The 26850-nt window shown below is 45.9% G+C and overlaps 2 protein-coding genes across 3 annotated transcripts in view; one reads left to right on the forward strand and one right to left on the reverse strand.

Moving 5' to 3' along the window:
- The window catches only part of HEATR4 (HEAT repeat containing 4), a 34265-nt gene extending 10937 nt beyond the window's left edge, over window positions 1–23328 (forward strand). The window contains exons 5-14 of one of the 2 annotated variants that reach the window (XM_074393009.1): window positions 829–1032; window positions 3565–3708; window positions 5833–5994; window positions 8420–8580; window positions 10259–10363; window positions 13175–13293; window positions 14334–14514; window positions 15725–15794; window positions 16529–16718; window positions 20001–20085. In XM_074393009.1, coding sequence (XP_074249110.1) covers window positions 829–1032; window positions 3565–3708; window positions 5833–5994; window positions 8420–8580; window positions 10259–10363; window positions 13175–13293; window positions 14334–14514; window positions 15725–15794; window positions 16529–16718; window positions 20001–20013 — 1349 coding nt within the window. In that variant the 3' untranslated portion in view covers window positions 20014–20085. Of the gene's footprint in view, window positions 1–828; window positions 1033–3564; window positions 3709–5832; window positions 5995–8419; window positions 8581–10258; window positions 10364–13174; window positions 13294–14333; window positions 14515–15724; window positions 15795–16528; window positions 16719–20000; window positions 20161–23230 lie in introns of those variants that run through there. The other variant, XM_074393010.1, reaches the window with a different exon arrangement.
- On the reverse strand, window positions 22935–25303 carry RIOX1 (ribosomal oxygenase 1). The gene has a single exon (XM_010335257.2). The coding sequence runs from the start codon at window positions 25301–25303 to the stop codon at window positions 23408–23410; it is 1896 nt and encodes a 631-aa protein (XP_010333559.1). The 3' UTR covers window positions 22935–23407.
- Between the last annotated feature and the right edge of the window lie 1547 nt (window positions 25304–26850).

A 26850-nucleotide genomic window follows, 5' to 3' on the forward strand; every position in this document is an offset into this window, starting at 1 on the left:
CCAGGTGCAGTGACTCATGCCTGTAACCCCAGCACTTTAGGAGGCCAAAGTAGGTGGATCACTTAAGTCAGGAATTTGAGACCAGCCTGGACAGCATGGTGAAACCCTGTCTCTACTAAAAATACAAAAATTAGCTGGGCATGGTGGCACGAACCTATAATCCCACCTACTCGGGAGACTGAGGCAGGAGAATCATCTGAACCCAGGAAGCGGAGGTTGCAGTGAGCTGAGATTGCACCATTGCACTCCAGCCTGGGTGACAGTGTAAGACTAGGTCTCTAAATAAATAAATAAATAACTGTATCTAATATTTATGGTTTCTTCTGTTCTCAAATTTGTTGTCATGAGGAAAAGCTCAGAGATGTTAAAATCTTTAAAATTTCACATCTTTTAGCACCATTACTCTCCCCAAATTAAAAACGTTAAAAGGAAAACTTAGTATGTTAGAAATTAATGGCCAATGACACTAAATTGCAACATATCAAATACTGATGTTTATGAGCAAATCTTGGTGTGTATAAACATAACTGTGTTCCTAAAGATTTAGGTTCCTCAAGATAACCTTTAAAAGGTGTGCAGATATCTCACTTTCCCCCCACAAATCTCTCGCCCCCATCATCATGATAGCTTACCATGTCTGTGTTCAGGACTTTCCCTAATTCCCTGTGTCCTTGTACTCAGTTCCCTACACACTCGTGGGAAAATTCACTCTTGAAGGTTTTGTTTTGATTTGGTATTAGGAATAGGAACGGGATGCAAGCTGGAGCCACCGTGTGGCAGGGCCTAGGGCAGTGGAGTGGGAAGACCTCACACTGCCATGCTGCTCAGCTTGCAGACCTGTGCAAGGAGCCCTGCGCTGGACTGCTTTGCCCACCCCTGCCAAGGATATGCTGCTGCAGGTGGGTGAGGAGGATGTGCCTATTAAGACCCGGAGATTGAAGAGGCAGGCACAATCACTGGAGGAGGATGTAACCTGGGAACTGATGGTCCTGCGGAGGATGCTGCAGGAATGGAAGACTGCCTGGGCTCTGAGTGAGTGAAGGGAGGTCCTGAGATACTGTATGTGTTTGTGAGAGGCGGTTCTGATCTTGGACTAGGCTTTCTCAATTTTTGAAAATCCATCCCTCCTTTGTGAAATGTAAAAATCTGGTTGCCTCATTAAGGCTAGACTAGATAAGAGCCTTTGGGGGCCAGGCATGGTGGCTCACACCTGTAATCTCAGCACTTTGGGAGGCTGAGGTGGGTGGATCATGAGGTCGGGAGATCAAGACCAGCCTGGCCAATATGGTGAAACCCCGTCTCCACTAAAAATACAAAAATTAGCTGGATGTGGTGGCATGCACCTGTAGTCCCAGCTACTCAATTCTACTCAATTCTTCTGCTGAGGCAGAAGAATTGCTTGAGCCTGGGAGGCGGAGGTTGATCATGCCACTGCATTCCAGCCTGGGCAACAGAGCAAGACTGTCTCAAAAAAAAAAAAAAAAAAGCCTTTCACATAGTGGGTATTAGATGAACTTTGGTTAACATATATCTGGGTGCTTTTTGTACGAGTGGGTATTACTTCAGTAATTTGTGGAAACTCATTATACTGAACACTCTTCAGAGGCAGGGACCCTATCTTTTTCTTTTCAACATGGAATTTTGCTCTGTTATCTAGGCTGGAGTACAATGGCACTCTATCTTGGCTCACTGCAACCTCTACCCCCCAGGTTCATGTGATTCTCCTACCTCAGCCTCCTGAGTAGCTGGGACTACATGCGTGAGCCATGTTGTCTGGCTAATTTTGTGTTTTTAGTAGAGACAGGATTTCACCAGGTTGGCCAGACTGGTCTTGAACCCCTGACTTCAGGTGATCCACCTGCCTCAGCCTCCCAAAGTGCTGGGATTGCAAGCATAAGCCACCGGACCCGGGTGACCCTGTCTTATTAATTTCCAAACATGCTCAGTAAATGATGCATGAAGGGAAGAACAAAATATGCTGCCTAACCATTGTCCATGTCATAGTTGACTGCAGTATAAGCAATCACTCTCCAAAATTCATTTGTAGAGTTGGGGCTATTTTTTTTTTTTTCTCCCGAGACAGAGTCTTGCTCTGTCACCCAGGCTGGAGTGCAAAGGCACAATCTCAGCTGGCTGCAACCTCCGCCTCCCAGGTTCAAGCAATTCTCCTGTGTCCGCCTCCCAAGTAGCTAGGAGTACGGGCGCCCACCACTGGGCCCGGCTAATTTTTGTGTTTTTACTAGAGATGGAGTTTCACCATGTTGGCCAGGCTGGTCTCAAACTCTTGACCTCGTGATCTGCCCGCCTTGGCTTCCAAAAGTGCTGGGATTACAGGTGTGAGCCACCGCACCCAGCCCAGAGTTGGGGCTATCCTATACCTACTTTGCCTTCAAAGATATGAGAGTAGAAGTCTGAGTGCCTGGGGCAAAGTAATGGCCTGGCAAGGACTACTGAAAGCTATGGTATGTGAGAACTCAATGCTGCTGGCTTTCAGACATGATAGATAAGCTTAGTGCAGGAAAAGGAGAGGTGATCCACTAGGTAAACTGGATCAGATCAACAACAACAAAAACTGAAGGAAGCGCCTACAGATAGTAGGAGCTTTGTAATAAAAGTCTGATACCTGCCAAAAGAATAGTTAGCAACTAAAATGAGGAAGATGTTGAAAGCCCAATGGAAGTGCCCTCAAAGACAAAGAACCTAATGAAAACCACAATAATGAACATTTGTTGGACCTTTATTATCTTGCCAGGCATTTTGCTAAACACTTTGTCTAGCTGACTCATTTAACACTAAGATTAACTCAGTATATGGGTTCTATCTAGTATTATGCCTGTATTACAAATAAGAAATCTCAGGCTCAGAGAGGTTAATTTATCCACGGTCACACAGCTAATAATTTTGAACCCAAACCAGGTATGTCTGAAAACAAAGTACCCTTAACTACTTTATTTTTTTTTAATTTAATTTAATTTTTTTTTTGAGACGGAGTTTCACTCTTGTTACCCAGGCTGGAGTGCAATGGCGCGGTCTCGGCTCACTGCAACCTCTGCTTCCTGGGTTCAGGCAATTCTCCTGCCTCAGCCTCCTGAGTAGCTGGGATTACAGGCACGAGCCACCATGCCCAGCTGATTTTTTGTATTTTTAGTAGAGACGGGGTTTCACCATGTTGACCAGGGTGGTCTCGATCTCTCGACCTCGTGATCCACCCGCCTCGGCCTCCCAAAGTGCTGGGATTACAGGCTTGAGCCACCGCGCCCAGCTAACTACTTTATTTTATGGTCGCTTTTATTTTCCAGATGGTTACAACAAAAAGTTATTTAAGGGAAGAGAGATAGATATGATGGGATTGGGAGAACTTTTGTCTGGGAACTTACCTGAGAGGGTACATGGATCATCAGAGAAATAACTCCCTAAAGACCCCATCTCCAGGTCCTTTATTCTCTGAGCTAATGTTTTGCTTGAATTATTCTGGGTGAAGGCAGACTTCTTGTCACCTGCCTGCAGCACCATATCTAACCCTAACCAGGTGGTTCTCTTCTCATTTCCCTCACTGCGGCTCAGTCATAGAGTGGCACCACGAGACAGTAGAGAACCTGCTTCGGAGCTTGGCAGACCTGCATGATGATATTCGGATCCAAGCCATCACCACGTGTGCCACAGCTGCTGTGGAACGGCCCCGGATCGCCACCAGCCAGAGGGACTCAGGTGAGAGCCAAAGCTGAACTGCTTGAGAACATAAGCAACTCATAAAGCCATGGAACATCGGAAGTGGTAAGGGCCTGGAGCTTATCTGAGATCATTTTACAAATGAGGAAGCCAAGACTTAAGAGACTGGCCTATATATACATGCTTATAAGCAACAGGGATGAGATTAAAATTCCAGACTTCTTGTCCAGTAATTTTTGAACTACATTTAATCACCTTTTGTTTGCTCATTGGCCTGCAGGGAAGTTAACATTTCCCACCTTGAAGATCCCATTCTTTTTTTTTTTTTGGTAGACTGTGTCTTGCTATGTTGACCAGGCTAGTCTTCAACTCCTTGCCTCAAATGATTCTCCCACCTCAATCTCCCAAACTGCTGGGATTACAGGTGTGTGAGCCACTGTGCCCAGTCAAGATGCCTTTTTTTTTTTTTTTTTTTAGACAGAATCTCACTGTCTTGTCTAGGCTGGAGTGCAGTGGCATGATATCAGCTCACTGCAACTTCCCCCTCCTGGGTTCATGCAATTCTCCTGCCTTAGCCTCCCGAGTAGCTGGGACTACAGGTGTGCACCACCATGCCTGGCAAATTTTTTTTGTGTTTTTAGTAGAGAGAGGATTTCACCATGTTGGCCAGGCTGCTCTCGAACTCCTGACCTCAAGTAATCTGCTCGCCTCAGCCTCCCAAAGTCCTGGGATTACAGGTGTGAGCCACTGTGCCCGATGAAATCTTAAAATATGAGTTACAGGCTCAGCTGTGCCACTTCCTGGGAAGTCAGCTAACCTCTCTGAGCTTCAAATTCCTTATCTATAAAATGAGGTAGACAAAGAGATTAATAAGACCTTTCCCCTTCCCGAGAATTTGAGCTTCAGTTAAATGCCCACCTATTCCCCTAAAAACCTTGTAAGAACTATCTTTATAGGCAACACTGGTTATGATATAAACTCTGACTGATACATTACATTGGGACTGGGAACAGCTATAAGTGAAATATAAATACTTGATAGGGACACCATAGTTTGGGCCTCCCTGGGTGCTGTAACTTAGGCAGGCCTTTTTTGAACCCCCAGAATTGTGTCTATGGAGTTTTCAGAAGAGTATTAGTTCCTGTAAAGCATAAACTCACCCAGTGAGTGAACAACAGGCTCCTGTGCTGTCCCCAGAGGGCTCTGTGGAATGCTCAAGACAGTCTCAAGAACTCCAGCCAAGGTCAGGCACGGTGGCTCATGCCTGTAATCCTAGCACTTTGGGAGGGCAAAGCCGGTGGATCACCTGAGGCCAAGAGTTTGAGACCAGCCTGGCCAACATGGTGAAACTGCGTCTCTACTAAAAATAAAAAATTAGCCGTGTGTGGTGGCAGGTGCCTGTAGTCCCAGCTACTTGGGAGGCTGAGGCAGGAAAATCACTTGAACCCAGAAGGCGGAGGTTGCAGTGAGCTGAGACTGTGCCATTGCACTTCAGCCTTGGCAATAAGAACAAAAACTGTGTCTCAAAATAATAATAATAATAATAATAGTACTCCAGCCAAAAGGGATGCCTGATGCTGCTGCCTTGTTGACAAACTAAGGTCCTGTCCCATATCCTTCTGGTGCCAATCATGGACCATGACAGTATAATGAACTTTAATATTTAGTTGAACCAAAAAAATCTCCCTGGTGAGCTCTGCAATGATACCTGCCTTGCCTAATTCAACCAAGGTTGGAAGACAGTGAGATAATCAATGTGAAAACACTATATTATATAAGTAAATGGCAAAGCGCTACCTAAATATAATTGTTCTTAAAAATATAAAGGCTCCTGGGGCAAATTGGTTGCCTTTAATCACTAAAACTAACGGTGTAGTTCACTGTAGCCTCACTGGAAATATTCTTCTTCAGCTTGAATACAGCTCTTTAGAGGACAGATAATAAAGGATTGGGAACTGGCATACCAGCACAGAGGTGAGCTTTAACCCTTTGAGCATAAAATTCTGCCCATCTCAAGGGCTCAGCTAAACTATAATTATATTACATAGCACTAAGCAACTGCAACTGGGACTGAGGTTGGCCACCACGTGGTTGTGGAAAGGAAGCTGTGTGTGAGAAAAGCAAAGGGGCTAGTACTATCTTACCTGGCTCTTTTGCTCACAGGCAAGACTATCCAGGACTTGCCAGAGGTTCTACTGCCTGCCCTAGAGGCTGCTCTTTGTGACAAGAATGCCAATGTGCGGATGGCAGCAGCAATATGCCAGTATGCCATACAGTCACATAATCCCCTTGCCCGGAACATCATGCAGACTGCCCTTCTGAATGGTGAGTAACTCTGTTACTTCTGACCTGGAAATATGGGATAAAGAGACATCTCACTTTCAGCTTTCCCAGTCCTTTCCTCTCCACTATCATGCTCTGTGATGTCTGCTGTATTGGGTTTGGATTTCTGTTAGAATATCTGAAAATTAGGGCCAGACACTGTCGCTCACACCTGTAATCCCAGAACTTTGGGAGGTCAAGGCAAGAAGATCGCCTGAGCCTAGGAGTTCTAAACCAGCCGGGGCAACATAACAAGACCACATCTCTATAAAAAAAATTTAAAACTTAGAGGTGTGGTGGTGTGCTCCTGTAGACCCAGCTACCTGGGATGCTGAGGCAGGCCTACATATACATGCTTATCAGAATTGGCTTGAAACCAGGGAGTTGAAGCCGCAGTAAGCCGTGACGGTGCCACTGTACTTCAACCTGGGTGACACAGCAAGACCGTCTCTTAAAAAAAGAAAAAAGAAAATTTGCTCTTCCTCCTATGTACTTTAACAAAACAGATACACTGCCACCAAGTGGTAGCTGGACTAATTTTTTTTTTTTTTTTTTTTTTGAGATGGAGTCTAGCTCTTGTTGCCCAGGCTGGACTGCAATGGCACGATCTCCGCTCACCACAACTTCCGCCTCCCAGGTTCAAGAGATTCTCCTGCCTCAGCCTTCGAAGTAGCTGGGATTACAGGCATACACTACCACGCCTGGCTAATTTTATATTTTTAGTAGAGATGGGGTTTCTCCATGTTGGTCAGGCTAGTCTCGAACCACTGACTTCAGGTGATCTGCCCACCTGGGCCTCCCGAAGTGCTGGGATTATAGGTGTGAGCCACTCCACCCAGCCTGGACTAAACTTTTAATAGATGCACTTGATTAGAGATCATGACTTCTTTCACATTTTCATTGAAAAGATGACATAATATTAAATACTTTTTTTTTTTTTTGCGATGGAGTCTCACTCTGTCACCCAGGCTGGAGTGCAGTGGCGCGACCTTGGCTCACTACAACCTCTGCCTCCCAGGTTCAAGCAATTCTCCTGCCTCAGCCTCCTTAGTAGCTGGAACTACAGGCACAAGCCACCATGCCTGACTAGTTTTTGGTATTTTTAGTAGAGACGGAGTTTTGCCATATTAGCCAGGATGGTCTTGATCTCTGGACCTCGTGATCCACTCACCTCGGCCTCCCAAAGTGCTGGGATTACAGGCATGAGCCACTACACCCAACCAGTACTCTTTGAAAATTTCACACACAAAAAAAAACATTACCGCCTGAACATGTCTTTCATGTCTTGCACATTAACTTCCAGGCCCTGTCCACATGTTGTTGGAGTTATATAACCAAAAAGGCTCTCAGATGATAGGCCTAGGGTGCCTAAGTGCTATCTCCAAGAGATAGGCTGTTTTTTGCCTTGACAAGGAAAACTGGCTGACTGGTTTGACCTTCTGCACATAGACACTCAACAGTTTAATTCCTCTGTATTAAGAAAACCATTCACCCCAGCCTTCCTAATCTTTAAGGGGAAAACACCTGCATCTCTCAGCTAGGCTGAAATGCCTTATGTCTCTGTTTCCTAACAAGAGCCATTAGGATTTAACTTTTCAGGTTGAGATTTTCAGTTTATATTTTAAAACTTGATACGATTCTTTTTTTTTTTTTTTTTTTTTTTTGAGACAAGAGTTTTGCTCTTGTTGCTCAGGCTAGAGTGCAATGGTGTGATCTTGGCTCACCGCAACCTCAACCTCTACCTCCCAGGTTCGAGCAATTCTCCTGCCTCAGCCTTCTGAATAGCTGGGATTACAGGCGTGTACCACCACGCCCAGCTAATTTTTGTATTTTTTTTGTAGAGACAGGGTTTTACCATGTTGGCCAGGCTGGTCTCAAATTCCTAACCTTAGATGATCCGCCTGCTTTTGCCTCCCAAAGTGCTGAGATTACAGGCATGAGCCACTGTGCCCAGCCAATATAATTCTTCTAGATATGGTTTAAATAAGAAATTGTGCCAAGTGCAGTGGCTCATGCCTATAATCCCAGCACTTTGGGAGGCCGAGTTGAGTGGATCACCTGAGATCAAGAGTTCAAGACCAGCCTGACGAATATGGTGAAACTCCATCTCTACTAAAAATACAAAAATTAGCCGGGCATGGTGGCGGGCACCTGTAATCCCAGCTACTCGGGAGGCTGAGGCGGGAGAATTGCTTGAACCTGGGAGGCAGAGGTTGTAATGAGCCGAGATCATGCCATTGCACTCCAGCCTAGGCAACAGAGCAAGACTCAGTCTCAAAAAACATATAAATAAGTAAATAAGAAACTGTATTTGTAGACCGAGTGGGGTATAAGGAAGTGAGGTTCAGGTGGGTAGCAGCCTTGGGTATCAATCCGAAGGGGGAAAACACATCCCCATTCTGAACTCTTTTTCACCCAACTGTGGCAGGTAACAGTGTGGATAGCTGGGCTGCAGCTCAGTGCTTGGCTCTGGAAGGTACTGCCACTTACCCCGTGATTAACAGGATCCTCCACCAGCTGTTTACAAAGAAGAATGAGGACACCGAAGAACAGTCTTATATCCTCCTGAGCCATCTGAGTGAGAAGACAGTATGTGTCCATTACAGGGTCAGAGAAACAGTTTTGGGCAACAATTAGGTCTTTGAGGTCAGTGAATGTAAGGAATCTGAAATGCAACTGGGGCCAGAAGCAGTGGCTCACCCCTGTAATCCCAACACTTTGGGAGGTCAAGGCAGATGGATCACTTGAGGCCAGGAGTTCAAGACCAGACTGACCAACATGGGCGAAACCCCATATCTACTAAAAATATAAAAGTTAGCCAGGTGCAGTGGCGCACACCTGTAGTCCCAGCTGCTCGGGAGGGTGAGGCATGAGAATTGCTTGAGCAGTGAGCTGAGATCACGCTACTACATTGCAGCCCAGTAAATAGAGCAAGACTCTATCTCAAACAAATAAAATAAAATAAGGGCGCAGTGGCTCAAGCCTGTAATCCCAGCACTTTGGGAGGCCGAGGTGGGTGGATCACGAGGTCAAGAGATTGAGACCATCCTGGTCAACATGGTGAAACCCCGTCTCTACTAAAAATACAAAAAATTAGCTGGGCATGGTGGCACGTGCCTGTAATCCCAGCTACTCAGGAGGCTGAGGCAGGAGAATTGCCTGAACCCAGGAGGCGGAGGTTGTGGTGAGCCGAGATCGCGCCATTGCACTCCAGCCTGGGTAACAAGAGCGAAACTCCGTCTCAAAAAAAAAAAAAGAAAAAAAAAATAAGGTAAAATGAAATAAAATAAAATGCAGCTGGGCTGGGCACGGTGGCTCACGCCTGTAATCCCAGCACTTTGGGAGGCTAAGAGCATTTATTTAGTCGAGGAGTTAAAGACCAGCCTGGGCAATATAGTGAGACCCTGTCTCTACAAAAAAAGAAACAAAGTTAGACAGGCATGGTGGTGTATGCTTGTAATCCTGGCTACTCAGGAGGCTGAGGTGGGAGGATCACTTGAGCCTGGCAGGTTTAAGGCTGCAGTGAGCTGAGATTGCACCACTGTATGCCAGCCAGAGTGACAGAGTAAGACCCTGTCTCAAATAATTAATCAACTAGTTAAATAAAATGCAGCTGGTTGGGTTGATGATCTCAAGCATAACATGGAATAAACATGAGTAAACTTGGGTGTAGAGGTGTATACAAGGGGAAGTCACAACAGTTAGCTGAGAGAAAAGTGAGAAGTGGGTTGCAAATTGTCTCTATTTGCATATGGAAAAAGAGTTGTGGCATGCAGAATTTGCTTCTGCTAGAAGTTTACCATTGTAAACTGCAGAGACCTACATTGTGGTCAGTTACTTTCAATAGTAATATGAAAGTTACAAGACTGAGGCATATAAAAATCATTTAAGGGGTAAAAATATTTAAAGTCAGGAAACAAAGGTCTCAGTTTTCTGTTTAGATTTTTTTTTTTTTTTTTTTTAAAGATGGGGTTTCACCATATTGGCCAGACAGGTCTTGAATGCCTGACCTCGTGATCTGCCCACCCAAAGTGTTGGGATTACAGGCATGAGCCACCACGCCCAGCCTCTGTTTAGATTTTTAAATTTGTATTTTGTTCCCTAATTTATGATCCCAGAGTCAGTTTGCTGAGATGGAAACATGCCCCATCTCTTGTAAACGCTGGTGACATTAATTATGCAGGATGCCATGTCAGAATGTATCTTCAAGGTTCTAGTATCTCTAACAGTGATTGTGAATATCCATACAAGTCTTCCATTTCCTCAGACGCTGATACACACCATGCTTGCTGTGGAGCTGAACAGCCGTCAATGGAAGAACCGGATTGTGGCCTGCCAGGCTTTCTCCCGGATCAGCGGAAATGTCTGCTTGGTAAACCTCTTTCTTTTTCTCCAGGACAGAAAACCTAAGAGAGGCTGAGCTACAGAGGCCTTCTACTTTTTGCTGCTATCTAGTATCCCATACTTACCAAACAGATCTCTGTTCCCACATCACGACTTGTTACTTCCAGCCCAGAATTATCTTCAAATGCCAACATGTCTGTCTGTGAAGCCAATGCTTCTCAATGTGGTGGTAGTCCACAAACTGTTGGTAACTGATCCACAATGAAATAGCGCAAAAACTGACAGGAGTTTAGAAACTTTTATAGTAATTTGACATTGTCTCAATATCAACAGACTTTATCAGTCAATGGCGCATTCCCCCTGCAAATTGGTCCTTCATCAAAGACCATTCGAGAAGCACTGACTTAAACTACCCAAAAATCCATCTACACGAGTGTCTGTGCTGGTTCTCTGAGTGTTCAGCACACACATAAAAAACATATTTCCAGCCGGGCACAGTGGCTCACACCTGTAATCTCAGCACTTTGGGAGGCCGAGGCAGGTAGATCACCTGAGGTGAGGAGTTTGAGACCAGCCTGGCCAACATGGTGAAACCCCATGTCTACCAAAATGCAAAAATTAGCCAGGTGTGGTGGCACACACCTGTAATTCTAGCTACTCTGGAGGCTAAGGCATGAGAATCGCTTGAACCCAGGAGGCAGAGGTTGCAGTGAGCCAGTATCACACCACTGCACTCCAGCCTGGACAACAGAGCGAGACTCTGTCTCAAAATAACAACAACAAAAAACATAGTCCCAGCTTTCACAAAATTAACACTATGGTAGGAACAACAAGAACCAATATATACAGATGATTCAAGAACAAGCAATAAATATAAGGTACTCTTTTAAAACTTTTCAGAAAGAGAGAGATACGTGTGGGTTAAATTTATTGGTTAAAGTTCTGTGAAGAGGCGGGTGGGGAGGTGGGGAGAGATAGCATGGGGAGAAATGACAGATATAGGTGAAGGAAGACAGCAAATCACACTGCCATGTGTGTACTTATGCAACAATCTTGCATGTTCTTCACATGTACCCCAAAACCTAAAATGCAATTAAAAAAAAAAAAGTTCTGTGAAGAGGCACAGTCGCTCATGCCTGTAATCCCAGCACTTTGGGAGGCAAGGCAGGTGGATCACTTGAGACCAGGAGTTTGAAACCAGCCTGGCCTTCATGGCAAAACCTTTTCTCTACTAAAAATACAAAAATTAGCTGGATATGGTGGCACATGCCTGTAATGCCAACTACTTGGGAGGCTGAGGCAGGAGAATCGCTTGAACCCGGAAGGCGGAGGTTTCAGTGAGCCAAGATCACATCACTGCATTTCAGCCTGGGTAACAGAGACAGACTCCATCTTAAAAAAAAAAAAAGGTCTGTGTGGGGCTCAGCTAGAACTAAAGAGGGAATTCCAGGCAACACCTTGTTTTTGCCATTATTTCCCAATCATCTTCGGCTGTCCGAATGGGATCTTACCCTTCTTCCTACATGCTGCTTCATCTTTTCCTTATAACAATATCTCCAGAATAGCCCAGAACATTGCCATTCCCATGATAAGTGAATACCCTCCACTCTGTAATCCTGATATTTTGATATGGGAAGGACAAAATCTGGCCACTCAGTACAGTAATCACATGAAAAGGTTTTGGACTTCAGTGAGGTCTGTCTCAAGTGCTATAGCACCCTGCTGCTAAAGTCCTGGACCAGCAGCGCAGGCGTCACCTAGGAGCTTATTAGAAATGCAAAAATCTCAACTTAGGCCACCTCAATCAGAATCTGCATTTTAACAATATCATTTTAACAACATCCAATTCATTTGTACCTTTATCTCCTTGGAGCTTGTGACTTAGAATTGCCAACTAAAAGTAAAATGACATCAGAGCTAGCAGGGGCTGAGGTAAAGATGATGAGGATCTCATGGCAGACTGCTGGAGCTAAGAAAGGCAGTGTGTCTATGAGTCTTTTCAATCATTCAGTAAGCATGCAGTTTCTGACCACATCTCATGCACCAGGCACTATGCTACTGCTGGGGGTGCAGGGATAAGTCTTCCCTTGGTAAATGTTATAAATAACTAAAACAAGCAACTATAGGTGTTGGGATTTCCTGTGCTTACAAGGCGCAAAGAAGACTTCACTAAGAAGATGTCTTTATTTTTTTTTTTAATTTTCAATAAAATTTCAGTGTGATAGGAAGGAGATGCTTTGGAGCTAAAGCCTAAAGGAAGAGTACAAAGACATTAAGTACTAGGTAGGAGTAGAGAAGAGAGATGCATCTAGCAGGGAGAACAGCGTGGGCACATTTACACAGTCATCGTGTAGTAATCTTTGCCCATTCCTCTCTGAGACAAGTGCACTTATAGAGTGACCAACTGTTCTGGTTTGTCCAGGCCATGGGACTTTCAGTATGAAAACCAGGAAAGTTCCAGGCAAACTGCAATGAGCTGGTCACCTCATCAAGTATCACTTTCAGATTTCAAGTCTCCTAGGTACAGATCATGTTGGCACTGACACTATATAGTTTAAAGGATGAGCTTGGGAGAGAGAGCTGGGTTTGAGTCCTGCTTCCAGCACTCACCAGGCAAACCTTGGATAAGTTGGTCAAAGCCTCCTTTCTGTCATCTATAAATGGTAGTAAGTAACACCTACCCCACTGGATTCTTTAGGAGAGTAAGGGATGGGCAAAAACACTCAGTACAATCCTTGTTAGTACAGTGGTGAGTTAAAAAAAGAATAAAAAACAGCGTAATGCCAAGCACAAAATTAATGTTCAATAAGGGATAGCTAATGATCATACCTCTCTATAGGATATGAAACATAAGTTGATCCAGCTGATGTGGAATGATTGGCATAAGGAAGTGAGGCGAGCAGCTGCGCAAGCACTGGGGCAAATGAGCCTTGGGAAAGAGGTGCACGACATAATCAGGTAAGACCCCGTCAACACGAGGGGACATTCTTCGAAGAAGTATTTGTGAGACTTGATTATGACAGGAAAACATAAATAAATACGTGTTCAGGGGGCCTGGGATCCAGCCACCCAGCATTTGTTGTATTTCTCTACTAAAAATACAAAAATTAGCTGGGCCTGGTGGCATGCACCTGTAATCCCAGCTACTCAGGAGGCTGAGGTGGGAGAATCGCTTGAACCCGGGAGGCAGAGGTTGCAGTGAGCTGAGATCATGCCATTGCACTCCAGCCTGGTGACAAGAGCGAGACTCCATCTCAAAAAAAATTAATTAATTAATTTTAAAAAATTAGCTGGTGTAGTGGTGTATGCCTGTTGTCCCAGCTACTTGGGAGGCTGAGGCAAGAGGACTGCCTGGGTCCAGAAGGTCCAAGGCTATTGTGAGCCATCATCATGCCACTGCATTCCTGGGCAACAGAGAAACACCCTATCTCAAAAAATAAATAAATAAATAAATAGAGAGAGAGAGAGAGAGAGAGAGAGAGAGAGAGAGATTGAGACTGCATAGGAGCTAGGCACAGTGGGTAAGTACCTATAATCCTAGCTACTCAGGCTGAGGCAGGAGACTCACTTGAGGTCAGGAGTTCAAGACCAGCCTGGGCAACAGAGCAAGACCCTATCTCTAAAAATACTTTAAACAAACAAAAAGACTGCATAGGCATTCCAGGCTGGAAGCCAAATGCAGAAATAATCGTAGCACACATAAGGGCAATGGAGAAGAGAACTTGACGGTGATAAGGGGTGCAAGCTGACACTTTATTCAGTCATTCACTGTAACTGAAAGCCCTGGATTACTTAATTACCTAATAGCTATGTATAAGGGATTCAAGTAAAGATGATGATCAAGCTCTGTACCCAGTAAAACTTATCTTATGAACATAAGGCTGAATGGGATTGACACCCTCCAGAACTTGGATTTTATCATGAGGGCATTAGTAGGAGTTGGGTGTTAGGTACTAAAAGTTTAAGGAAGTGAAAGAAAAGCGACTTGTGCCTTACAGGGTCAAGCTGGGTCAAGGAAACTCCCAGGAGCGTGTGGAAGCTCTCTCCTTGATAGGTGAGCTCAAGCTTATGACTGCCAAGCTTCTCCCCAGCTTCCTGCACTGCTTCTCTGATGACTTCACAGCAGTTCGGCGGGCAGCCTGTTTGGCAGCTGGTGCCCTGCAGATCCGCGACAAGATGGTGAGTCAGGGAAACATACTCTCATCTTAGGTTGTGCACAGTATACACAACATTCTTCAGGGACACAGAATGAGAGATGAGAACTGGGAAGAGGGTGTATAAGCCACTTCAAACAGGACTGTGTCAGAGGTGTCCAGCCTTTTGGCTTCCCTGGGCCACACTGGAAGAATTGTCTTGGGCCACACATAAAGTACACTAACATTATGCTGGGTGTGGTGGCTCACGCCTGTAGTCCAAGCACTTTGGAGGCCAAGGCAGGCGGATCACCTGAGGTCGGGAGTTCAAGACCAGCCTGACCAACATGGTGAAACCTTGTCTTAAAATTAAAAAAAAAAAAAGAAAAAAGTACACTAACAATAAAGACAGTTGATGAACTTAAAAAAAAAAACGGTCCATGCATAAATCTCACATTTTAACAAAGTCCACAAATTTGTGTTGTGCTGCATTCAAAGCTGTCCTGGGCCGCATGTCAGACAAGCTTGGTTTAGCTCCCAGCCAGCCCAGACTTCCATTCTAGAGCACCCCTGAATCCTGTTCTTACCTCAGTTAACTAGCTTCTCATTACCTGGATGCTGATGGGCTTTAGGATCAACTCCCATAAATGGAGTTTTATAATTCCATTATTAGGGAAAAATCGGTTTGAAGTGTTCAAGATAAGCCACATGGCCACAGATCTGTAGACTGAGAAAATCAATACCAGATAATAATGAAGCTAATACACTCACTATACATATAGGTTGGTACTTTAGGCTCCAGCTCATTTGTCACCAGAATTGATAGGTCAATTTTTCAATTATAGCTCCTTTCAGATATAAGTGGTGTCCGTGTTTCTGGTTCATTCTTTTGTTTTGTTTTTGTTTTTTTGAGACAGAGTCTTGTTATGTCACCCAGACTGGAGTACAGCGGCACAATCTCAGCTTACTACAATCTCCACCTCCTGGGTTTAAGCGATTCTCCTCCCTCAGCCTTCCAAGTAGCTGGGATTACAGGCATGTGCCACCATGCCCGGCTAATTTTTGTTTTTTAGTAGAGACAGGGAGGGTTTCACCATGTTGGTCAGGTTGGTCTCAAACTCCTGACTCTCAAGTGATCTGCCCACCTTGGCCTCCCAAAATGCTGGGATTGCAGGCATGAGCCACCACACCTGGCTGTTTCTAGTTAATTCTTGCTTTGGTTCTCCCCACTCAGCACTGCCTTTTATCCATCCCAGGTGCTTGAATGCCTCCTGAACCTGATGCAGAGAGATCCTTACTGGAAAATCAAGGCCTTTGCCATTCGAGGTATTATAGAGGTAGTGCCCCAAACTCTTCAACCTTAAATACTTTCCCCTATGCAAGTATAACTGATCCCCAGAAACTCTCTAATAAAGGGGTGAAGTACAGGAGAGGTAATAATCTTAGCTTTTCAGAAGTTCCCTGTCTGAGAAGAGAAAAATTATTTCCTTCTTTTTAATTTTTAGTTAAAGATCCTGAGTCTAGGTATATGCCAAACTTGTTAAGGTAAAGAAAGGGCTGACAAGACAGTCCCTGCCAACAGAATTAAGGATGAGTTCTAAGTACGTATCCACTGTTGGATGCATCTTGCTTTCCTTGGAGATTTCAACTATTACACTCTGTAAAAATCAGATCAGTTTCAAGACTGCTACAGACCTAAAACCCTGCCCCTTAATCTGCCTAGTTTCTATTTAGAATCTTTGGCATTGCTTCTCTTTTTGACATAGGTAAATAATTGTGCCTCCTTTCCCCATCACCCTGCCAGGACTAGGCTGGTCGTCTGTTATCTGTCCTATATTTCATCCCCCAAATAGACAAATACCCTAATGGGCAAGGATGGAACATCCCTCTTCTAGAAATCCTTTGGAGGTAATGTCCCACTCTAACCTATCCCTGAAATTCTAATGGTGATTAATTACCATCCAAAGGGAACGTATTGTTTGTAAAACTCAGTTTATTTCTGGATGCTAGACTATAGTAAACTCAGTCTTCAGTGACATGCTGCCCTCTAATCTCTGCAGCTTTGGGACAGATTGGGCAAGTAAGTCCCGAGCTGACAGATCTTCTGCTCTGGGCTATCCATTATGAAGAGTCACCAGGTGTACGACTGGAAGCTTGCCGTAGCATCCTAGCCCTCAAACTTCAAGGGGACCAGGTCAGGGACACCTTCCTAGATGTGCTGCTCCTGGAGAACCACGATGCTGTTCTAAAGTAAGCACTAAACCTCTGGCTCCCACCATGACCTTATACTGCCAACTCTCACATCTTTGGTCATTGAATATGTCCCTGCCTTTCTTTCCAGGCTGCCTAGTAGCAGTAAAAGCACAGGCTCACCTGCACTTTCACCACTCACCCAAGTAGGTAACAAAAACTGGCCTAAATTAGATTGAAAGTCAAGCTTATGTAGTTCATGTACCTTTTCTCCCCACCAAGATGGTTTTAAGTTACTTATATATTCAACTAACATTTATCAAGTGCCTAATGGGACAATAAGTTTTAGAGTCAAAAAGACCAGGGTTTGAGGCCAGGCACGGTGGCTCACGCCTGTAATCCCAGCACTTTGGGAGGCCAAGGCGGGTGGATCATGAGGTCAAGAGATCGAGACCATCCTGGTCAACATGGTGAAACCCCGACTCTACTAAAAATACAAAAATTAGCTGGGCATGGTGGCGTACGCCTGTAGTTCCAGCTACTCGGGAGGCTGAGGCAGAATTGCTTGAACCCAGGAGGCGGAGGTTGCAGTGAGCTGAGATCGCGCCATTGTACTCCAGCCTGGGTAACAAGAGCGAAACTCCATCTCAAAAAACAAAAACAAAAACAAAAACAAACCAGGGTTTGAATTCCAGCTCTGGCATGCAATAGCTATTTGAGCCTATATAAGGTATTTAAACTCCGTAAGCCCATTTTTTTCATGTATCAAATGCAGGTGATAGTTTACATTACAGGGTTGTGGTGATACTGAGGTGACATGCCTATCATAAAGGTGTTCAGTAAATGCTACCTATTGGTACCTTTAAACATATTGTTTGGGCCGGATGTGGTGGCTCACACCTGTAATTCCAGCACTTTGGGAGACTGAAACAGGTGGATCACCTGAGATCAGGAGTTCGACATCAGCCTGGCCAACAGGGGAACCCCATCTCTACTAAATATATAAAAATTAGACGGACATGGTTGCACACATCTGTAGTTTCAGCTACTCGGGAGGCTGAGGCAGGAGAATACCTCGAACCCGAGAGGCACAGGTTGCAGTGAGTGGAGATCAAGCCACTGCACTCCAGCCTGGACAACTTTGTCTCAAGAAAAAAAAATTAAAAATAACAAATATGCCTGGGCAAGGTGGCTTGTGCCTATAATCCCAGCACTTTGGGAGGCCGAGGCAGACAGATCACGAGGTCAGGAGTTTGAGACCAGCCTGGCCAACAGGGTGAAACCTTGTCTCTACTAAAAATACAAAAATTAGCTGGGCATGGTGGCGTATACCTGTAATCTCAGCTACTCGGGAGGCTGAGGCAGAATTGCTTGAACTCAGGAGGTGCAGGTTGCAGTGAGCCAAGATTGCACCAGTACATTCCAGCCTGGGCAACCAAGGTGAAACTCTGTCTCAAAAAAAAAAGCTAAGCATCACACCATTTTTGCATATAAGGCTCAGCAAAACTGCACAGTTAGAACCAGAACTTGGGATTCTTACCTGATTCCAAGTCCCATATTTTCTACCCCCTCCCCATGCTTTTTTTAAAGGACAGGGTAGAATTATCTAAGAAGCCCTTCTAATCTTTCAGAGAAATGTACCAGACAATGAAGATACTCAACTTAGGAAATGAAGGAAACCAAGAAATGCTTCAGGAGATCAAGAACAGGGTAAATAAGTGCAAGCTCTGTTTTCAAGAGAAAATTCAGGGCTCTTAAGAGTTCCTCAGACCCTATTCCCCTCAAATATATACATACCCCTTTTCCCACCAGTGAAATACTTTCTAAAACCCCAGACACAGATGCCACATTGTTTGAAGATGCAAAGCATCTATGCAAGATTGGGTTATAATAAGGTCCTACTAGTCAAGACAAAAACAAAACAAAAATCCTGTTAGTCCTATCAAGTAACCCTCAAAAATCAGGGTTCATTATTATTGTTTCAAAAAGACTATTTCTCTCCCTCCCTGTTTTCTCCCCATCATCCCCAAACCCAAGTTGTTTATTTTTCCTTTCTTGCAGATAGGCATAGAGAGGAAATATGGGACTGGAGCTGGCCCCTAGATTTTCTTCTTAATTTTTCTGAATTCCTAATCTGGGTTCTCTCACCAAAGAAAATCTCTAGCTGAAAGGATTGTTCTCATTTTTCTTTTTTTTTTTTTTTTCAGTGGTGGGAGGGCAGTCTTGTTTCCAGGCTGGAGTGCAGTGGTGTGATCTTGGCTCACTGCAACCTCCACCTCTTGGGTTCAAGTGATTCTAGTGCCTCAGGCACCCAAGCAGCTGCGATTATAGGCATGTGCTCCACACCCAGCTATTGTGTGTGTGTGTGTGTGTGTATTTTTATTTTTATTTTATTTATTTATTTATTTATTTTTGTGACAGAGTTTCGCTCTTGTTACCTAGGCTGGAGTGCAATGGTGCGATCTCGGCTCACCGCAACCTCCGCCTCCTGGGTTCAGGCAATTCTCCTGCCTCAGCCTCCTGAGTAGCTGGGATTACAGGCATGTGCTACCATGCCCAGCTAATTTTTTGTATTTTTTAGTAGAGACGGGGGTTTCACCCTGTTGACCAGGATGGTCTCGATCTCTTGACCTTGTGATCCACCTGCCTCGGCCTCCCAAAGTGCTGGGATTACAGGCTTGAGCCACCACGCCCATCCGTGTGTGTATTTTTAATAGAGACAGGGTTTCACTATGTTGGCCAGGCTGGTCTTGAACTCCTGGCCTCAAGTGATCCACCTGCTTCAGCCTCCCAAAGTGCTGGGATTACAGGCATGGGCCATGCCGCCTGGCCTGGATTGTTCCAATTTTTCTTTTCCTTTTTTCTTTTTTTTTGCAGCCCCAGCTGTTGCATTGTTCTAATTTTTCAAAGCTGTTAGATGAGGTGAAGGAATAGAGGAGAAAGGACTTTAAAAAGGTAATTCAAGAAACCAACTTCACACCAAGCAACCATTTCTTAGCAGGTTCCTTTTATCATGCCCAAAAAGCTGAAGTAAAATTTTCATGAACAGATATAAAAAAAATCTCCAAGCAGTATCATGAAAGAATGATGTTCTCAGGCATTTATATACTACCTACTACTGATAAGCATAATGCAATTACTTACTTCTTTTTTTTCTAGAGACAGGGTCTCACTTTGTTGCCCAGGCTGGAGTGCAATGCCATGATCACAGCTCACTGTAGCCTTGATGGCTCAAGTGATCCTCCCTCCTTAGCCTCCCACAATGACTTTATTAATGCTCTCTGAAAACTTCCTGCCTAGTACAGGTGTTTTGTTATTCAAACATTATTTGTTCTAATTTAGATTAAAACACTAAGCCAAAAGGACTTGCTGACGCAGAAAATATTCAAGCTGGAGATGGTCATGGGAAAAGTAAGGGAAGAAGCAAAACGTGTTTACTTGAAACCCAAAGAAGAACAAGAACCACTAACACTTCAAACTTTACTCCAAAAAACTTTTCAGGGTACGTTTCCTAGGGGTGAGTTCTATGCTTTGATTCCCTTAATAAGCCTCTTCCAGAATCTGGATGTTTCGGGACTCAGTAGCAAGCCCTGGAGGAGGAAACAGGAAAGGATACTCCCTTCTCTCTCGGCTATCATCCACTCAGTCTTTTTAATTTTGTTTGTTTGTTTGTTTCTCAGGTTTTCATTCATTATTTTTTTTTCCCTTTAAAAACAGGTTATCTCAGGCCGGGCACGGTGGCTCAAGCCTGTCATCCCAGCACTTTGGGAGGCCGAGACGGGTGGATCACGAGGTCGAGAGATCGAGACCATCCTGGTCAACATGGTGAAACCCCGTCTCTACTAAAAATACAAAAAATTAGCTGGGCATGGTGGCGCGTGCCTGTAATCCCAGCTACTCAGGAGGCTGAGGCAGGAGAATTGCCTGAGCCCAGGAGGCGGAGGTTGCAGTGAGCCGAGATCGCGCCATTGCACTCCAGCCTGGGTAACAAGAGTGAAACTCCGTCTCAAAAAAAAAAAAAAAAGTTATCTCGCCGGGCGCGGTGGCTCCCGCCTGTAATCCCAGCACTTTGGGAGGCCGAGGCGGGTGGATCACGAGGTCAAGAGATCCAGACCATCCTGGTCAACATGGTGAAACCCCGTCTCTACTAAAAATACAAAAATTAGCTGGGCATGGTGGCGCGTTCCTGTAATCCCAGCTACTCAGGAGGCTGAGGCAGGAGAACTGCTTGAACCCAGGAGGCGGAGGTTGCGGTGAGCCGAGATTGCGCCATTGCACTCCAGCCTGGGTAACAAGAGCTAAACCCCGTCTCAAAAACAAAACAAAACAAAACAAAACAAAACAAAAAAAAGGTTATCTCTATTTGAACTGATTTAAAAGTTAGGTCAAAAAAGGACATATCACAAAAACACAAGTCTTTATAAAACAAAATGAATTTCTGGTGGTCCTCATAAAAAAAAAAAAAGAAAAGAAAAAAGAAAAACTAGTGTGTATGTTTGATTAAGCACCCAAAAAAGCCTTATGATCTTAACCTTAATAGTGGTAGTAGTTGCTGGTCAGGCACAGTGGCTCGTGCCTGAAATCCTGGCACTTTGGGAGGCCAGGGTGGGAGGATCACCCCAGGCCAGGAGTTCAAAACCTGTCTGGGCAACATAGCAAGACCCCTCCACCTCTACCAAAAAAAAATTAAAAATTTCGTGGCACACACCTGTAATCCTATCTACTAAGGAGGCCAAGATGGGAGGACTGCTTGAGCCCAGGAGGTTAAGGCTGCAGTGACCCAAGATCTCACCACTGCACACCAGCCTGGGCAACAGAATGGGACCCTGTCTCAAACAAACAAACAAAAACTAGTGCATGTCTCTGGAAAGTGGGCTTGGAGGGAGAGCTATCATTTTTACTTAATGTATATCTATGCTTTTGTAACTTTTTAAAAAAGACTTTGCAGCTGGGTGCAGTGGCTCATGCCTGTAATCCCAGCACTTTGGGAGGCCAAGGCGAGTGGATCACAAGGTCAGAAGCTCAAGACCAGCCTGGCCAAGATGGTGAAAGCCCATCTCTACTAAAAATACAAAATATTAGCTGGGCATGGTGGCACGTGCCTGTAATCCCAGCTACTTGGGAGGCCGAGGCAGAGAACTGGGAGGCGGAGGTTGCAGTGAGACAGGATTGCGCCACTGCACTCCAGCCTGAGCAACAGAACGAGACTCCGTCTCAAAAAAAAAAAAAAAAAAGACTTTATAAAGTTCTTAACCTTAAATAACAGAAAACTATCCATTATGGTGATAGGATCTTTGAGTCCTGGACACAAACTAAGTGACGACGGTGCAGAAATCAAGCTGTACCAAAATATACTTACAAAATCTGTGTGCCCGAGCGTAGCAGCAGCCTCAGGTCACTCAGCCAGCTGCCTACCAGCTACCACCCCAAACCCAGGTCTTCTGGTTCCAAGTCCAGTGCTCTTTCTGGTACACCAGGCACTTTTCCACCAACCATGAGAATATTCACTTGTCAGATTTGGGGAAGTTTCTTCCAACTGCCAGAAAAAAAAAATGAGAGTGGAAAGTAACTTGAACACCAGCCTTTCTTCCTGGCCAGCTTGCTAAAAGTTGGTTACCTAAGGCCTATGAATGCACAACTAGGTAACATGCTGCCCTTATGACAGCAGTGCCAGCCACAGATGCAAGCAAACAGAAAGCAAAAACATACCATGCTCTTAAAACTGAACTAGCTAGTAGAAAATAATTTTTCTACTAGAATTGGGTTGCATAATTAAATAGCATAAATTATCCACAGTTAGTGAACTGTTCCCAATCAAATGAGTTTTTTTTTTTTTTTTTTTTTTTTTGAGATGGAGTCCCACTCTGTCACCCAAGCTGGACTGCAGTGACATGATCTCAGCTCACTGCTATATCCACCTCCCAGACTCAAGAAATCCTCCTACCTCAGCCCCTCTATGGGATTACAGACGCACACCACCATGCCTGGCTAATTTTTATATAGTAGAGACGGGGTTTCACCATCTTGGCCAGGCTGGTCTCGAACTCCTGACCTCAGGTGATCCACCTGCCTCAGCCTCCCAAAGTGTTGGGATTACAGGCATGAGCCACTGTGCCCGGCCTGAGATTGTCTTCTTTAAGAGGTTGATTAACATGGTCCTTTTACATCCTACAACCACCCCAAGTTGCTTTTCACCTCAGCCATTATAGATTTTCCCTATCTTCCTCCTGCTCCTGCATTTCTTTTAACCATCCCACATAATAATCTAGCCTTAGAAAAGGGAAACATTCTTTGGCACTTTAATAACTTTTTTAAGGTTCATACAAATTTAACAATAACAAACAGGATACTGACCCCGACCCTCCCCCCAAATTGATGAAAAAGAACTCAAGATGAAAGATGCAAATTCAAAAAAAAAAAAAAAATCTTCTAATGTCTGTCTCAAGCAGAATGACATGGTCAGTGTTACACAGTACACTGAAGCCTGAGGGTGATGAAGTTGGTGCTCTGAAATGATCATGGATCAAGGTTATTGTTCCACCTCCAACTTCTGCTTTTCCTTTTGTACCTAGATGAGATGGTTCTTCCTAGATCTTCTGAGGTTTGTGACATTGACGCAGTCATAAAGGTAAATGTGAGCACACTGATGGTTATCAAGGTAAGAACATGACTTTAAAAAAAAAAAAAAAAAAGGGTAGCGGTGGCAGGAAAGAATCGCTACTGCCTTGTTTCCAGCAATCAACAAGAAACTAGTTTAGGGCTAGAGGCATCTTGGTGAGCAGCAGCCCCTTATCATACAACATGGTTGCCAAGGAAAGCTGATCCTCCACACTGTCACAGGGCAGGTCCCCCACTCTCACAAATTCTGGGTAAGAGCGAAGCAAGAGTTCCATGGCATCAGCTTGCTGGGGGTATATTTCCAAGCACTTGGGTTCTTCCAGATGATACACACGGGAGTTTTCCACTGTGTAATAGAGAAACAAATGGCCCCCCTCACCCACCAGCCGAGCTATCCCATCCTGAAGCATGTGGACTTCTGTTTCTGTTGTCAACTGGGTCCCCACGTTTACAGGTTCTCCAGCTTCCCAGCGAATTGGAAGCCCGTAAACGCTTAGTGCCCTCTCCCTATCAGTCAAAACAGGGGGCAGAGAATCGTGGATGAAGTCTTTGGCTCGCTGGTCGGCCACAGCATCGACAGGAGCAAAGTGGCCCAGGCGGGCCACCAAGACCCGCACCTTCTCCATGAAAGCGGTTCTTCGTGGATCCTTAGAATCTGAATGCTGGGCTCCCATGTAATCCATGAAGTCTCGGGGCAGACCCCTCCGAAACTCCACATTTTCTTCCATTGCAGCCTGCACGGCCAAAGGCAGTATGGCCTCTAAGAAGTCACCCCAGGTATTGCGCTGGTACGTGGACAAGGTGAGGTGCAGAGAATGGACTCCGTTCTGGCATTCGGCTTGGTGAATGAAGCCCCGAGGAAAATACAGCAAATCTCCAGGTTCCAACACGGTCTGCAGCACCGGCTCACCGAGGTCGTCCTGACTGAAGTTTGGGCTGGATGTCAGAGCCAGTTCCTCGGTTGGGACTCGGGGTCGGTATACACGCCAGAGTTTCCTGCCTTCCAGCTGCAGCACGAAGGCCTCGATGTCGTCGTAGTGGGGGGCAAAGCCCTGAGAGTTAGGGGGCGTGAGGTAAACGTTGGAGCCTGCCATGCTCCCAAACTGCTCTTGAAGCACAGCCAAAAACTGCCACACAGTGGTAGAGAAAGCCTGCGGACAGAGGAGGCGCAGAGAGCAGCCGGCCTGGTACAAGGACCACGCGGCAGCGGGCAGCGCGCGGCCCGGTGGGTTTAGGGTCTCGCGCCGCCCGTTGATGTAGCGAGCAGCGTCCAAGTGCTGCCCGAACTGCACTTCCTCGTTGCGCAGCATCGCGTCCAGGTCGGCGGTGGAGAAAAGGCCCTGGTAGTAGGTGTGGTCCTGCCGCCGCACCAGCACCGCCTCCCGCTCCCACAGGCGCCGGTAGAAGTGATCTGGCGGCATGGGCGCGATGAGCCACTCAAAGAGGCGCGCCGCTCGCCGCCGGCTGCTGGGGATGCGGTTCAGTTCGGCCAAGATGCGCTGCAGCGGGGAGTCCCAGGCCGGCTCCCCACCAGTGTTATCCACCTGCAGCCCCGACGCCGTCGCAGGAGCCCCGGACGACGGCGCGGCCGCCAAGTGCTGCGCGGTGCACAGCAGCGCCGAGGTCTCCACCACGCGAGCCGGCGCTGAAGCCGGCACCAGGCGCGCGGGCGGGGTCTGCAGGGAGCGCGCGGCGGGCGAAGCCTCCAGCAGCTCTGCGGACCCCAGGTGGCCGTACGGCTCTCGCCGGGCTGCGTCCGGGACGGCCGACACCGCCGTCCCACCGGGTAGCGCGTCCCCCAGGTCGTCGGCCGTCGACTCCACTCTCGAGTCCTCCGAGTCCTCGCTGGGCAGCGTCTGCACTCTCAGCGCTGCTATGCGGGATGCAACACTTCTCCTCAGCTGCCTTCGTAGCTTCCTGGGCCTTAAGGGCAAGGCCAGGACCGAGCCGCTGTGTGCTTGGGGCTGGCGCCGGCGCCTCGGCCGCCCGCGCCTTAACAACCCTGCACTAGCCCGGAGCCCATCCATGGCCTGACAGTCCTCCCCGCCCGGCCGGAGCCGACGCAAAAGGGGTTCCTGAATGCAGCAGCTGCGGTGCACTCTGGGAAGGGGGCGGGCCTCCAGCCGCCTCGGGGTTGGACACGCCCATCATTCTTCTACCGGCCCCTCCCACTCACTTTCATTAAATGTTTGGCTTCACGCTATAGCGGCAAGAACCCTTGCCAAACAAACCAGGAATCTACACTCAGAGGGCAATTTAAAAATCAAGTTGCGGCCGAGCGCGGTGGTTCCTGCCTGTAATCCTAGCACTTTGGGAGGCCGAGGTGTGTGGATCACCTGAGGTCAGGAGTTCGAGACCAGCCTGCCCAATATGGTGAAACCCCGTCTCTAGTAAAAATACAAAAATTAGTCAGGTGTGGTGGCTTGCACCTGTAGTCCCAGCTACTCGGGAGGCTGAGACAGAATTGCTTGAACACGGGAGGTGGAGGTTGCAATGAGCTGAGATGGCACCATTGCACTCCAGCCTGGGTGACGGAGCGAGACTCCGTCTCAAACAACAACAAACAAAATGAAGTTATTAGAGATTCCCCAGGAGAAATGGATACTTGACTCTTCTTTCCTTCTAGTCTCTGGATATTGCAGTGTTCCTTGGATGTCCTCATTTCTGAACAAGGATGTTTCACAACAGCTTCCCACCTAAAAGTGCAGAATTCTTGTTTCCAAGGAATGCCCTCAGGTAGTTTGAATTCGGTATAGACCTCTGCTCGGCAGGTGAATTCACTGATTGAAGCCCTGTCTAGGAGTTCCTCCACCTGACTTCTCTCCCTCCTTTCACCAGTACAAATTCTCCAATTCATTGTCCTCTCTGAAAAAGAAGTTATGAAGTTCTCTATTTGCATTCTTGATATCTGCCCTACCTGCCCCTCTGGGGTTTTGTTTCATTAGCTATAACTTCTCTGGCTCTTAAATCGACTTCTTAAATCTGGGCCTGTAATTTAACAGGCAATGTGGTGGTATGAGGGTGTAATTGTTGAGAACATGGTCACTGTCATGCAACTAATTGCTTTGTACATAAAGATTCCTTCTCTTCATTTCAATCATTTAAGATTAACTCCCAGAAATAAAAGTGTTGGGTCCAAAAAGTAAAATACTAATTTTTTTTGGTCTGTTTTGAGATGGAGTTTTGCTCTTGTTGCCCAGGCTGGAGTGCAATGGCACGATCTTGGCTCACTGCAACCTCCGCCTTTCAGGGTTCAAGAGATTCTCCTCCCTCAGCCTCCCAAGTAGCTGGGATTACAGGCATAAGCCACCAAGCCCGGCTAATTTTGTATTTTTATTTTTATTTTTATTTTTTATTTATTTTATTTTATTTTATTTTTTGAGACGGAGTTTCGCTCTTGTTACCCAGGCTGGAGTGCAATGGCGCGATCTCGGCTCACCGCAACCTCCGCCTCCTGGGCTCAGGCAATTCTCCTGCCTCAGCCTCCTAAGTAGCTGGGATTACAGGCACGCGCCACCACGCCCAACTAGTTTTTTGTATTTTTAGTAGAGACGGGGTTTCACTATGTTGACCA

This window comes from Saimiri boliviensis, chromosome 2 (genome assembly GCF_048565385.1).
Source record: "Saimiri boliviensis isolate mSaiBol1 chromosome 2, mSaiBol1.pri, whole genome shotgun sequence".
NCBI lineage: Eukaryota > Metazoa > Chordata > Mammalia > Primates > Cebidae > Saimiri > Saimiri boliviensis.